General features: G+C 39.0%; 1 protein-coding gene across 30 annotated transcripts in view; it reads right to left on the bottom strand.

The window, feature by feature from the left end:
• Positions 1-15,608, bottom strand: part of ANK2 (ankyrin 2) — a gene marked incomplete at its 3' end in the record, with an annotated part of 325,504 nt that overhangs the window by 53,780 nt on the left and 256,116 nt on the right. For 25 of the 30 annotated variants that reach the window (XM_081208031.1, XM_081208022.1, XM_081208041.1 and 22 more), the window contains 6 exons: positions 15,402-15,500; positions 15,204-15,302; positions 13,249-13,347; positions 11,111-11,209; positions 5,155-5,227; positions 1,309-1,453 (listed from right to left, as the gene is read on the bottom strand). In XM_081208031.1, the coding sequence (XP_081064157.1) occupies positions 1,309-1,453; positions 5,155-5,227; positions 11,111-11,209; positions 13,249-13,347; positions 15,204-15,302; positions 15,402-15,500 (614 nt within the window). Of the gene's footprint in view, positions 1-1,308; positions 1,454-4,178; positions 4,236-5,154; positions 5,228-11,110; positions 11,210-13,248; positions 13,348-15,203; positions 15,303-15,401; positions 15,501-15,608 lie in introns of all 30 variants that reach the window. The other 5 variants (XM_081208012.1, XM_081208013.1, XM_081208037.1 and 2 more) reach the window with 1 other exon arrangement.

Below are 15,608 nucleotides of genomic sequence, written 5' to 3' on the forward strand. Positions count from 1 at the left end.
TCAAAATACCCCATTGACATTTTCAGGCAGATATCAACATACTGTTGTCTTTAGCTACCTATGAAAAGCAAAATGTAATTTATTTCAGATATGCTATTGAGGTATCTTAAGTAAAGCTGACCTGACAAAAAGAAACTCAAGGCTGTTGATCATAAACAGATGCTATCCATTAATTTCACGCTATCCTCAGCCACACCAATTATTTATCAAGGCTTTTCTTCTCCTGATACCTTTTGTACTTTCTAACACTGAGTTAGTGATTCATAGACTCTCACATAAAAGGACCCAGGAGCAGTGAGACTAGGACCTCCAGGGCATTTACTCATACTTGTCAGAGACTGGTTTTCTTCTTGTATGTCTTATTGAGCAAAGTCAGGTACAAGCAGTTCTTTCTATCTATTGTAATAGCTATATATAATTGAAAATGGGCAGCATGTTAACTTTGTTATCTTTCTGAAATCAGTATGTGTCTTGTTTTTTAAGCCTGCCTTCAACTGGCAGCATTGCACATGCCGCAAAATAATGAGTTAAGATTTTGGTTGAGATCATCGTTAATTGCAACCACAATGGTATTTTAGTTGTTCCTTCAAAACTGACCAACTGTAATAAACAAAACCTTCAAAATCCTCCAGCACATCTACAGCATGGATGCGGGTATTTAATGACAGATGCCACAAAGGAGCACTGAAGAGAACATCATTTTCATGCTGTATAATACCTACCTGGGCACAGTGCTAATGAAAGCATACAAAGAGGGGAGAGAGAAATAATAAACATGGAACATGATTGTGAAAGAAAAACCATGATTGTGAAAGAAAAACCAGAGGATCTAAAGCTGAGCTTCTTAAAATAAGTCAGTTCCATAAGCCTGGGCTGGCTAATAGAAGGAAGAAGGTACGTTTCCCATAGCACAAAGCAATGGCACAACCACTGCATTGCATAGGCTTTCTTTATTGCAATGAAGATCCATATATTTAAGCTAACAACATCATATGTTTAGTGTTTTTAATATTCAGATGGAACATCTCTGTACCTTTCATTTTCACGTGAGCTGTGATTAGGGTATTTGGCTGAAATCTGAGGGGGGGGGAGCTTTATGTACACATTTCAAGCCACTTCTCCCTCAGTAAATATTCTTCCTCAGTAAATATTCTTCTGTGAATCTACAAGGTAGGCATTCTCCATGCCCACCAAGCCTCTGGGCCTTGAAAGTGTCCTAAAATTCATCCACATACTGTACTGGGTGTTTATTCAGCAAAAATACTATAGATGTGTTAGAAAAATAGAACATTCTTGGTGCAGTAGTACCTGTCAGATCGGCCTCCTTCCAGGCTGTACCTCAGGTAGTTCATACCATCTAAGAACTGGCTGCTGGGTAAGGAATCGTCGCCTAATTCTTTCAGATCTTCCGGTCTAAGATATTCTCCCCCATCTCCTGTCATTGTGTCGTCACCTTGAGACAAAACACATACAAATTCACAAGATCAATAAACTAATGAAGCCCTACAGCACTGGAAAAGTATGGTCACATATTAGGTGGATCACCTCAAACACAAACAAACAAAACAGGGAACATTATCCTCATTCCTGAAGCACAGCAAGCACAAGCTGTTAATACACACTAAGAAAACACTGGCAGATTAAGTGGGATGATATCAATTTAAGTGTTTTTTTTTAAAAAAAACATCAACAGCACCTCACGTTGAATCAGTCTTTTGTCCTTTGCCATTATACATACTGTTGGCTGAACTAATTTTACTTTTGTTCCTTTTTTCCACTTAGTTTCTTGGACACAGCTGGCCTCTGACAGAAACTGCTTCCACATGAGACATTAAAATTTGACTTTGAGCCCCTATTGCACTATTATGTGCCATATGAGAATGTCATTAATGTGGGACAGAATGTAGAAAAGAAACAGAAATATATATTCTAGCCAACAGAGAGTTTATATTGGCACTATACTCTCATTTTCAGAAAAGCTCAATTAAGTATCAGATGTGAACAGAGAAAGCTGCCTAATGTTTGGATCAGGCTATTTGCCCATTTAACTCAGTATTGTCTACTCATACTGGCAGCAGAGGTCTTTCCCATCAGCTCCTACCTGATCCTTTTAAATGGAACTGACAATGACTGCACCTGGGACCTTCTGCATGCAAAGCAAGGAAGAAACAGCATATATAAAATCTGGTGGGGAATATATGTATATATAAAGATGGGGGGGGGGAGAGAGCTTGTGCAAATGGAAGACCTTCTCTGGACCTGTGGTGGGGAGCATTTTTCTTTTGCAGTGATCTTCCACTAAGACAGAAACAGGCCTTTTATGAACTGTGAAAATGTTTGGATCCAAGCAAGCGTAAGTTCTGGATCTTAATTCAAACTTTGTAAGGCACAAAGGCAAAACTGACTTTCAGATTACTTTCAAAATAATAATAAAAAGTGTTACATTAAGCATTCCAACCATAACAGAAAATGGTTCACATTCATTATGAGGCAATGATGCATTGGATCCAGACTTAGTCATGCGTAGAGCAGACCCAGTGAAATTTGTCTTAAGTTTGTCCATTCCAAACATGAATGAATCCGAGTCAAACCCTATGACTACACATTATTCACCTTGAACCAGCAGCATCTAGTAATGACTGCTGACCTAACAGTCTTGCACCGAACCAATGAACCAGACACTCTCTCTATAAACACAGTTACCATGAGAAAGAGTGAAGACGTATCTGTTCTGATGATGCTCACACGGAAAAGCAGATCAGAAACTGGGGGATGTATTCCTTTTTAAAGGAATCCATACTCTTGTATCCTCCTCTCTCCAGGTACTTTTCACTTAAACTTAAATCATGTCAGGGATTTATAACAGGAAAGGGGAGCCTGTGACCCTCTGGACATTCTTGGGCTCCAACTCCCATCAGCCCCAGTCATCATGGCCAATGGTCAGGGATGATGGAAGATGTAGTTCAACAACACCTGGAGGGTCACAGGTTTGCCATCCCTGGTTTGGCGTGTTATTCTTTGTGCTTATCTTTGTAACCATAGCTACTTCAGGGTATTATATTGCCTCTTTGACCAGCCATGCTGTCTAGACCCAAATAATTGCCAGTTAAGTGATTACAGATGGGCATCACATTATGTCAGCCACACACAGCTCCCAGAGGCTCTAATGGAACTGTCGGCAACTGAACCGCTAAAATGGAAATACTGAACATCTGTCCCTGCTGAGTCGTGAGAGCAGCAGCATACAAAAAACGTATTCTTGCAATCGTCTGATGGAGGGAGGAATACAGGAACAACATCCCCCTCCTGAAATAAAGGCAAACACTGGGGCATTTTGCTGGAATATTTAGAAACCTGTTTCAGTGGTAATGGCAGGTAAAGCATCCACTACATTAAAGAAGCCTTTCTGCAGGAGCTACATATTCAACATATTTCACTATATTCATCGCTTTTTTGAACAACCTGGTAGGTGGCCATATGCCAATATAGAGACTACCTAGTTAAACTCTGCAAAAATCCTTAACTTTCCTCTAAGAAGAATTTTCAAGGCCTTGAACAAACATATTGGGTTATTGAAATACATTGGGGTAGAGCATTCTTTCTTAACATGAATCTGAAACTTTTAGTATTCTATCAAAACTGCATTCTACACAGCATAACATGATTTCAAATAAGAACTTGACATTTTATTCTAAAGAGGAAGCCATCTTGAGGAACGACATACAGTGAAGAAAAATCACCATCATTGTTTCTTAATATTTATCTCCCTCTTAATGAATCCTAATGCCCTAGGAGGGCACAATACTTAGTTAACTTACAACAATACAACCATACAAAACTAGCAGCTAAATAGTAAGATCACAGAAGGTAATTTTATCGTTCCAATATACTTTATTTAAATCTGAATTTGTAGAACATGAACTGTGTCTTAAATCTTCTTAAAAGGCAGAACTAACCATCCAGAGAGCCAGCTACAAAATTAAGGCTCCGTTTTAGGGGCCAGGGTGGGCAAAACTGAAATCATGCAGAGACCCACACACAAATTCACTGGCATAGATCAGAGTTAGGCATTCCAGAAACACGTGTCTTGGTTTCAGAAAAGAGGTGGGACAGTAAACAATTAAACAATAAAATAAAAATGGTTTTGTGCCTCACTCTAAGAACTCTTAACACTGTACCTGCATCACTAAAGGCATCCTCATCAGTGAAATGATCATAGTCAGAGTGTTTAAAAGCTGCATAACACATAAGTTAAATTTCAGGAACAGGGTCAAAAGGGAGCAACTAATGGCATATGGTAGACTGGGAAGAAATGTCATTACCTTGCAACCAAGAGAAAACCAAAATTATTTAAAATAAACATGGAGGGGGTGAGAGAGCAGTATATATACTGAACAACAGGAGGAGGATTAGAGAAAATCAAAGTAATTCTTCACATGGTAGATCAGTCTAGGGGCCAACACTGGATGAATCACTGGAGATTCATGATCTGATCCTCCTACCTTCAAATTTCTCTTTAAAAGCAGTCATTTGATGAGTAGCCCTTTCACCTCTGGCGTTTTCCAAATACAAATAATGTGCTCTGCTCACCCAGCTATTTGCTCCAATGGAGAAAATATACAGGTACACATGTGCTTATCGTAACAGGGCAAACAGCAGCTGCAAGATGGTAGGGAGGGCTAAACTGAGACCTCCCAAGAAATGAGATTGGTCCATCTAACTCAGTATGATCCACGTGGACTGGCCAAGACTCCTCAATGTTTTCCACAGGACTGTTTCCTAATTCTACCTGAAGATGCCAAGGACTGAACCTGGAACCTTTTGCAATCAAACCACATACATTATCACTTAGCTATGGCCCATCTTCATCTAATCACAAATCTTTAATGTCTCTTATATTTGATGCTAACATATCTTTTTAATAAATAAATAAATAAGCAAGCATTTGTACATTTGTTTTTTAGCATAGAATCATAGAGTTGGAAGAGACCACAAGGGCCATCGAGTCCAACTCCCTGCCAAGCAGGAAATATGGTTTTATGGTTTTTTTCAATCTTTTGAATTAGCCACTTTAAGTAATGTGATAGTTTCTTAAATCCAAAGTTCAGTATATATTATAACCAGTCTGGCTCATGTGGTTTGTGATCAGCTTACCTTCCTCATCAGACACATCCAAGACTTCAGTCATAGTTTCAGGTACATTGAGCTTGTGTTTCTCAGTTACAGTCTGGAAAAGAGAGAGACAAAGAGACATCAGTAAACAGGTTAAATAGTGGAAAACAAAAAACAAACAAACTGCTAAATATAAAAAAAATGAAAACACCCAGGCTTTCTCATAGTATTTTTCAGTTAAATCACATTTCAGTCTCACTCTGACATTCGAATCATGTTCTGTAGTTCTCATGGTTTTTCCCCCTCCACAAAAGATGTCATTTCCTTTTATTGCTACAGAAAATTTGGTCATGTGCTGTAATGAGCAGCAGTTTCCTCTAGCAACTGATTTTGCATTTTAAAATGCTTTTAGCAGATTTGTTAATTGATATACATGCAAAACATATTCAACCCTTTTGAGGCAGGATGAGTTCTAAAAACACATTAGGTAACGTCTACAGAAAGAAGTTAAAGGATGCATATGGAACTTGTTAAAGCTGTAAAAACCCTTAGAAATGAAGCTTTGAACGATGCAAAATATTCAAATTGAAAAAAGATGCGAACTCTGAGCAACATGTCTGATGAACCTACACCTAAAATAGTAACTTTATTACTTTCTCATGTTTTACCAGTATATTTCTATTAGCATTTTATTCATGTATTTGTTTCTTAAAGCTTGTAAAATTACAATTTGTAAAAATTCAGAATAATTCTGTTTTGTGATTTAAGCATACAGATTAATATTTAATTCTTGCTAAGAAAACCAGCCACAGTAGCTTATGGAAAGACAAAATAAGTTGAGTTGAACGTTGAGACATTACCAGAAGAAAGTATTAGAGGGAAGCATATGAGGGTTGTATTTGGCCAAGTCATACCCATGGCAGACCCATCAAAATCAGTTGAATTGAATAACTTAATCCAGAAATTTTCATGGGTCTATTCTGAGCATAATTTAGTTGAATATAACATATAAAAATAAATAGGTTTTCAACAAAAATCTCATAAAAATGTAGTTCATCATTTAAAACTGAAACCAAGATTTAAAAGGTGAAAAACTAATATGACTGTGAGAAATCTTAAGTGATAGACTAGACAACAACTGACATAGACAGCACCAGAGGAGGGCAGTGTAGCAATGTCCCCCTAGGTAAGCAGTGTGCACACATACACACACATTGCTCTATTGAAATTTTATTATTATTTATTATTATTATTATTATTATTATTATTATTATTATTATTATTATTATTATTATTATTAGAATCATACACATCAAATTAAAATAAATCCATTTAAAATTAGCATATTTATTTGAAAGGTAACAAAACAAAAACAAAACAAATCATTAACATACAAATATCCTGTCCACTGCCCAATGTGCTCAAAACCAGAGCATATTGTTGGTTTTCTGTATTTCTTTAAATATAAATGTTCTATAAATATCAACGTTCTCATCACAGCCAAACATGAATCATGTTGAATCATGATGGCATCCAATATAAGGACAAATTCATTTGGGTGTGGATAACAGGCCTCAAATTACTCTCTTGTAGTGAAGACATGAGGAGTGAAAGCACAAGCTGATACCCAGTGTTAATGTTAATGTTTTTAATATTAACTGATTTAAGAGACTAGTGATTCTTCTTTTTTCCTTTGCATGCATTAGTGATTCAATTTATTGCACTTATATGCTTCAGCTGAATCTCAAAGCAGCTTACAAACAGTAACAACGGCAGCAATAAACATAACAGAACATCAGTGCAAAACATCACAATTACAATACCTGGGGTCAAATAAAAGTTGGCGTTACCAAATCATATACAATCTTTAACAAATCAACAATTATAAGTACTTATAAACTATACAACAAGACTAATGAAACACACAAACTGCTTCAGTAACCATTATCCCTACTCAATGTATTAAATGCAGAGAGCCCAGCATCTTGAGAGGAACTTGATGAAATAAGAATACCTAGAAGCACTTCCATACTATAACAAACACTTTCCCCAAATCACATAATGTCGTTCTTGTGGGCAATAGCCCTACTGCTGTAACTCAAACCTACAAACTCATAAAGAGACTGAGGAAAAATACCCCCGTCCTTGGGACTGCATGCTATCACCAAGAAGTGCCACCAAGAAGTACCACCTAAGAACATGGGACAAGTCTTTTGGATCAGGTCCACGGCCCATCTATTCCAGCATCCAGTTCTCACAGTGGCCAGCCGGATGCCTGTGAGAAACCGGCAACCAAGATCTGAGAAGAAGAAGAGTTTGGATTTGATATCCCGCCTTTCACTCCCTTTAAAGAGTCTCAAAGCGGCTAACATTCTCCTTTCCCTTCCTCCCCCACAACAAACACTCTGTGAGGTGAGTGGGGCTGAGAGACTTCAAAGAAGTATGACTGGCCCAAGGTCACGCAGCAGCTGCAAGTGGAGGAGCGGAGACTCAAACCCGGTTCCCCAGATTACGAGACTACCGCTCTTAACCACTACACCACACTGGCTCTCAGTGAGCATGAGAGCCCTGTCCCTTTCTGTGACTTCCAGCAACTAGTATTCAGAAGCATAATCCCTCCAACACCAGAGGCAGAGTAGAGCCATCATGGCTAGTAGCAACCCCCCCCCCAAAAAAAAAACACACCATACCCCAGTAGCAATCCAAACAATTGAAGGGAACAATATCCTTTTACAAAACTATGGGCCAGGTGAGCAGCAATCGGCAGCAGGCACAGCCCATCATTCTTCCCAACGGTTCTGCTCAACAGCTCAACAATGCTTAAAAGTCACATGCCCTTTCTTTTGTAAAACCAGAAAGTTTCTTCTTCATTAGAAAGGTCAGACAACAGCGGGAAATCAAAGCCTGCCGAGATAGATTAAATGCACACTGCAGGGCATATGTTTCCAACATCTCTCTTTTCAGCAGCAAAGAAATGAGTTAGCAACTACATTCAAAGAAGGAAAGCCTGCTGATGGAATGATACTGCCTAAAAGCAGAAAGAAAGTAAAATGCATACTTGCAAAGTGATATGTGGTATAGTGGGAAGTAGCATGTTTGAGTTTTCTGGGGTTTTCTGAGTAAAAGCAAAGATGAAGTGGACCTTCTGTTCTCAAATAGAAAATGGCCTGGGCAATAATATGAATACTCAAGCTCAGACAATATCTGAGCTGTTCTCTTAACATTGCTGGTTGAATACAGAGGAAGATTATCTGGAACTGTCAGAAGCTGTGTGGACTGTCCTACTAATCACATGATGGATTAGTATTTGGGGGTTTTGGGTCAGTATGAAATTTTTTAAGCTTTACTCCTCAAAACAGTAGGGATAACAAATTTGTTCATGGTGGCATACATTCACCATGTAAACTTTACCATCACAGGGGTTTGTAGCTGCTTCATAAAGATGGCAGCCTATCCAGTTATCTCCACCACATATTTCTTTTACTGCCACTGCTGGCTTGAGATTTATTTTTCATTGGATTTCCCTCCTAACTTCAGAACTAGCCTCTCCTAGAGGGTGTTACCATATTTATTTTCTTAAAATAGGCTCTCTAATAGTACAGTCAATAGCAACTTGCCCAGTGGGGTGGAAGGGCAACCATAGCATCCTGGCAGGTGTGTTGTTGCTGTTTACAGGGAAGGAGAGAGGGAGGGGTGATTGGCACAGAACAGAACTCTGCAATACTATTACCAGCAGCTGCAGTTATCACAGCAATCATTAATGACTGAGTCTTATGAACAGATAGAGTCATTCTTCTTTTGCAGTTTGTTTGGGGTTTTGCCATGCCCAGTTCAAGTCTTTCTACTGCCTACATCTCATTAATAACCCATAGCTCACTCTATTTATAATTCCCAACAAACCATTTTGATTATATCTTTATCAGAACATAACATCTGAGACTTACTGTAATCCTGCATTGCAAAAACAAAATTGCTTTCACTCACACATCTGGACATTCTTCCAGTTCCAGAACCAATCCTCAGTTTAATGGGAATTGCTGAAATCTATGTACTACTCTGATGTTTAAGTTCTTGAGTCCCTTGCACGGGATTGGGGTTAGAATGTCGGAACAGGATCTGGGAGACCAGGGTTCAAATCCCCACTCCACTATGAAGCTCACTGAGTGACCTTGGGTCAGTCCCTGCCTCTCAGCCTAACCAACCTTGGAGGGTAGAGGATTAAATGAGGAGGGGGAGAACCATGTATGGCACCTTGAGCTTCTCAGAGGAAAAATGTGAGCTATAAAAGCAAATAAAGAAAATGTCTAATGCATACTTGCAAAAACAATATGACTGACTAAAGATTCTAGGTTGACATTACACAAATGCACAAAAAGTGTAAGGTCCCTGCATACTCTGGAAATGGAAATCGGATCAATGTAAAAAAAGATATATGAACTATGCATCAATATATCAAAGTACAAAATAAAAAATGAGTTACAAAGGTTCTAAATAAATATATAACAATAGATGCACACTATGCATACTGTAGTCAATAAGTTAGGAGACATGTCCTTTTATGAATAGGACAAGGAATGTTGCTTAAGGAACAGCCCTCTAGTTGTCAGTAGGGTGCATGCACTCTCAGTGTGCACTCATGGCAAAAAGCCTGGCTTTGAACATGCCTCATACAGGCATGTTCCCTTGCAGCTACTACACTTCTTGTGCCATTTGTACACTAGGGGTCCTTTGGGAAACGATACATAGCCAAGTCTCAGGTTTACTGATTTTCTGCTTGGTCTCTATAACACACTAGAAAGGTATCTCATGTTCTTTTAGATAAGCAAACCACAGACAAGCAGAGACAAAAAGTGCAGAAAAAGTCTAACTGTAGATACTTCAGCACTAAATTAGGATACCTTCAGCACTCAGTTAGCAATGGATGCATATGCACTTCATGGGCTAGGCATGCCAGTTCTAAGCAGGCCAAAGGTGGAAGTGCAATCATGAGACTCAGGATTCCAGTACCTGAAGGAGACCTTTCCTGGAATTGTCCTGCCTCTTAAGATCTGAATGAGATGCTCTTTCTGATTTCTTACATCCAAAGCTGGTAGCACAAGAACAGACCCTCTCTGTGGCCATTTGGCTGGTGCCTATGCTGTTATCCTTCTGTAGTTGGCAAACAACTCTGCTGTGTGGAGATTTTATGGACCTGTCTGAAGTTTTTGTGTGGTTTATGCATTTTAATTGGTTCTATCTGTTCCTCATGTGCATTATTATGATATATATTGTTACCTGCCCTGAGGTCAAGGGTGAGAGAGGACAGGAAAAATCTCCTAAATAAATGAAGTATCTTCTAATGGCATTATAGCTAATTTGAATTCAACCAAGACCCATTAAGCCTGACGTGAGAGCGAATTTTCCTGTTCAAAGTTAAAGCAGATGAATATGACTCACAGTTTTACATCATGGTAATTTGGGGTATGTTCAACCCAGTTAAACAAGACAATTTTAAATATTTTAGTCTCATGAACTTCACCAAATAGCAGCAGGGTTTAAATTCAAGGATTCTGCCGTAAGTAACTTGTGGACAAAAATGACAAAGTAGCACAAAGTTTAGCAACAACCAAATAAAGTGGTGAGCAGCAGGCACCTGCACTCATTTACAGTGTTTAAGTCTCATTCTGCAGCATCAGAAAGGGCAGAAAAAAAATAAATAGCCAAGAACATGGAACTCAAAATGAGGACTTGGCATGGCATCCAGTTGGATATTTTGGAGATGCAAGACATACAAGCTACACAAGACCATCTTAATATATTTTATGGTATGTATAAATAAATCTACATTTCCACAGCTAGAAGTCCATGGGTACTGTCTACAAAAACTGAAAAATAATTGCTACATTTCAATTATACTTCTAAAATGATAAAATAAGAAAGGAAAAACAGAATCAAAAATAACTAAGAACAGAAATGCCCCTCTGAATAAAGAATGGAAGATAAGGCTGGTGATACTCACAGTTGTGGTGGTAATCACTTCCTCAGTTACAACCTTTAATGTATCAACCACTGAGATATATCCCAGACGCTTAGCAATTGCTAAAGCAGTGTTGCCATTCTGAAAGGAGAAAAGAGGGAGAGAAGGAGAAGGAGAGGGAGAGGGAGAGGGAGGATTATGATATGAACCAATGAGATCACACCCTGCACTGAATGAGCCAGCATTTCCATCCAAAACAAGGCATTCGCTTAGGAAAATCAGTGTGCTTTACTGTTAAATCTGAATCTCTCTTTGCAACTTTGCTCAGACTACAGCCCCAATTGCCATGGTAACAAAACACACAGAACATCTGCCTGTTACACTTAATAAAAATCTACTGCTTTTAATGGTTTAACCCACAACTTTCTATATTACACTTTATAAAATCTGGCTTTGCTACAACTCCTGATTAATTTTACCAAACATGTTTTTAATTGAGAATAACTTGATTAATAAATAGCTTAAGAGGCTCCACTTAAAAAATAGAAAGATGAGATGATTCATGCAAATGGTGCAACAGGAAAAAAAAACCTAGGCAAGGCAAAACAAATCAGAGACCGTATTTAAAATTCAATATACAAATGCCACTGCCAACAGGATGCCCTCCAGATGTTGTTGAACTACAGCTCCCTTAATCCCTGGTGGGAATTGTAGCCCAACAGCATATGAAGGAAACCACACTGGCTATCCCTAGACTGGGGGGATAGAATATTCAGCAATTATATGCTTCAATTTCTATTTGGGTGAACAAAATATATTTAATCCAAAAGTAGCACCACTAATTTGTGTTATGTTTGGGGCTGTACCAAATGTCCTTCAATTTCAGTTTTCAGGGGTTAAGTAGTATTTTCAGGGAGAATGTGAAATATTTCCTAGGAAAATCTAAACTGTGCAAACACTTGCCATCTGAGAATACTTACACACACCCACTCAGTGCAGTTTCAGCACCAAATTTTGATTTCTCATATGTTGATTTTTGGCTGGAGGAGCTTCTAGACTGTTGCTATTTTCAGCTAAAATTTAATCATACACCAACAAATTTGGGCTGTGCCATTATTGTTGACTGACAAGTCTTGCACATCAACCCGTTTCCCCTAAAGATTGGAGTTTTTTGCGATAAGGAGGGTGACTGGAAAATGTAGTGGGATGACACTTAATTTGGTGCAACACGAACCTCCCCGCAAAGAGAAAGCTTTTCTATTCTATGTGAGAAATGACTGCGTGAACAAGGCACTGTTTCATCTCAGTTCTAGTCAGGCTACACAGAAAGCCAATTTGCCCTCTGGGGGTTTGTGGGACTGCTGTGCCGGGCCTCAACTGCCACCCACCTTCTGATCAGATAAGTAGCCATTCTTAACCTGAGAAGCCATGGTTTCCAATGTCAACCATCTTCTGAAGTTGCACACCTTCCTATATGAGCACCAGTTCCTGGGGGCTGACCCCTTTTGCCCCCTCAAATATTTTTGGGTGGGAGCTTTCCCCCCCCCCATGTCCAAAAAGCACAGAGGTGAAGCATGGAGCCAAGCGCAGCACAGCACAGCTCCAATGGCCAGCTCCTTCTCTTTCTCCTCCTGCCACGGAGGTGAAAGAGGATCAAAGCAACTTCCTGCTTGTGGTGGCACCAGGAGGAGCCACCAACCATTGAGATTCTGCCCCAGCTCCTCCTGACATCCTGATGTCAGGTGCATGACGTTGCGTCCCCTTCCCCCATCGCCCTTGCAAGCTGGTCCCTCTGTCTCCCTTCATGTTCCTCTGAAACTCTTTGAAGGAACAGATTTCAGAACTGATCCCATCAATCAGGCCCCATCCTCTTTTGAATAGAATACAGTCTTCAGGTTGTCTTGACATTACACTTTCACTGAGTCTAACCTTTAGTCACACACTGGGGGAACGTGGCTATCAGTGAAATTACACCATACTCTTATTCTTTGAGGAAACGGATACACGCTATTGTGTCACAGCCAATCAGGAAACAATCTAAGATAACAAATTAGGCCCTACTCTTTCCCTATGCTGGATGGTATGGTGGGTGCTTTATTATCATTAGCCTAAAACACAGAACCAGAAAGAGAAAACTACACCATGAAATGAAGGAAACAGTGTGGCAATACCATGCTTACCGCAGTGATTGCATTTGGTTTGGCCCCATGTTGGAGAAGAACATTGATGATGTGTGTGTGACCTTGCTGAGCAGCTTGATGCAGAGGAGTGTACCCATTCTGTAGTTAGTGGTAGTTCACACATTTAGGGGAGGGAAAAACAGCAACATCAATATATATATTTGCATATTCCCTAGATTATTTTAATGAAGGTATAACTCATAATTGCTGGCAACCTTGCAATCATATCTGTTTGGATATTGCAATTTTCATTATTAATATATTTTATAGAAAAGTATTCTTTCACCATTAATAACTAAAGGCAAGTAATAGCTACCAGATTTATATTAAGGTTTAGAAAAAGGGAGGTGGCGAGAAATTAATCAATGGGCCAAAGCTTATAGGACAAAGCAGTTATTAAGTAAAGACTAGTGATGCCATGGAAGTTTGTGAAGTTTTTATATTCTTTAAAACTGTTCACAACTTCCCCTCCATGCTTTTCTATGGGCTAGTCACTGGAAGAGAAGTATGAGCAATACATCACACAAACCCTTGTTGATCATCCAATTGATTTATTTTTCTTGGAGATTTCAGAGTGTAATATAGCAGATCCATGAAGAAAAAGCTAACACAGGCTTCAAAGTAAACTAACTTTTGGTTAGAAATTCATTTTTCCATTTGCTTTTCTTATATGCCGCCTATATTTCCTAAAGAAGGCTTGTGTTCTAAAAGCAACTTCAGCTAAATATAACACTGGGTGAGACAGAACATTTAGAGACAGAGGCAATGCCACAACATTTTCAATCCAGCCATTCTTAAGGCCACACAGTAAACTACTGAAATGGAATTTTTCAGAAAGGGGGGAGAAGTTATTACAGTAAAACAGCAAACTATAAAACTCTTCTTGCTAATAACACATCACGTGCCAAACTTAACTGAATGTCTTGGATGCAATTTAAAGAGAAGTATATTCAAAATTGGTGCATCTTATCTTTTATGTTTCCATATAGCAGAGGACATTTTAAAACAAAACAAAACCCCAACCCCTTTCCAGACTAACTGGCAGCCAGATGTATGGATTCACTCAGTTAAAAGAGCAGCTTCCTTTTGCTAGATTTTCAAAGTATGTATCTATCTCTTAGAAGCATGGGAACGAGGTGTTCTTTTTCCTATAGAGGGACTTCAAAACTTTCAGCTGCAGAATGCAACTTAAAAAAAAACTGCACTTATGCTGAAAGCCAGTTGGAAAGTAAAGGAAAGAATTAGGAAGGGGTAGAAACAGCAGTTAAGGTTCACTGCTTGCCCCCACATGGCTGCATTGTGGGACAAAGGCCATGCAAGTCAACTGAACTTCTTATCTTGTCCAGAGGGTTGTCAGAGAGTTCTGTCATTCTTGCATCAGGCCACTAGATTTCTTTGCTGGGTTCAGAGGAAGGGGCTTCCCTCCTCTGGTAGTCCAGAGATTTCCATGCTAGGAGCAGAGGAGGGCAGAATGTTCCATTCATTTCCTGCCGACCTGCTCAGTCGTCCTGCTCAGACCTGCACACAATTCCTTATCAGCTATGGCTTATATACAAGACCACTCTAAAACTTGTATTCATCATTGATGAAGGTATGCCTGAACCAAGATGTGTTTCAGAAAAATCACATCAAAGCACAAGTCTCTGGATCATTATTCTGCTTCCATTTTATAACAAAATAATCTAAAAATTGAAATCCACATGAGTGATCATCTGTGTCTGCTTCTCATACGTGCACATGTGTCCCTAGTCCACAAACAAATTATTAATGGTTCTCAGCTTGGCTTACTGAGTACTGCATTGCAATTTTGACCAAACTTGCTACAGTCGATGAGAACCACATTCTGCTTTCAGCATACTTCCCTGGAACAGTTAAAATACGAAGTGCAAATTGCCATCACATGTTTGCAAAGCAGCAAAGGGGAGGGGGAGAGGAAATTATGAACAAATGTTTACCTTTGTCTTTGCATTGACGTTAGCTCCCTGCTTCAGGAGAAAGTTGACCATCTTGATGTTCCCATAGTGACAAGCCACTATTAATGGACTGTAACCCAGCTACAAATAAAAAGCAACCCAAAAAACCACAAAAAATAAGTAGTGAATATGATATCACACTGGAAATTTATTTTATCATCTTGGAAGTTACTGATATACCTTGGTCTGGGCATCTTTGTTTGCCCCATGTTTTATCAGGATATCTGCTACATTCACTTTATCTTCTTGAGCTGCCAAATGTAAAGATGTCAATCCACTCTGTAAATTAAATATAAACAGTCCTTTATTGTATTATAGATACAGGAGTATTTGCAACAGCTGAACCTTCTGAAACAGTATCAGCAGCAACCAAACATAAAGCTTATT

Source organism: Podarcis bocagei (assembly GCF_964188305.1).
Source record: "Podarcis bocagei genome assembly, chromosome: 9".
Classification (NCBI taxonomy): Eukaryota; Metazoa; Chordata; class Lepidosauria; order Squamata; family Lacertidae; genus Podarcis; species Podarcis bocagei.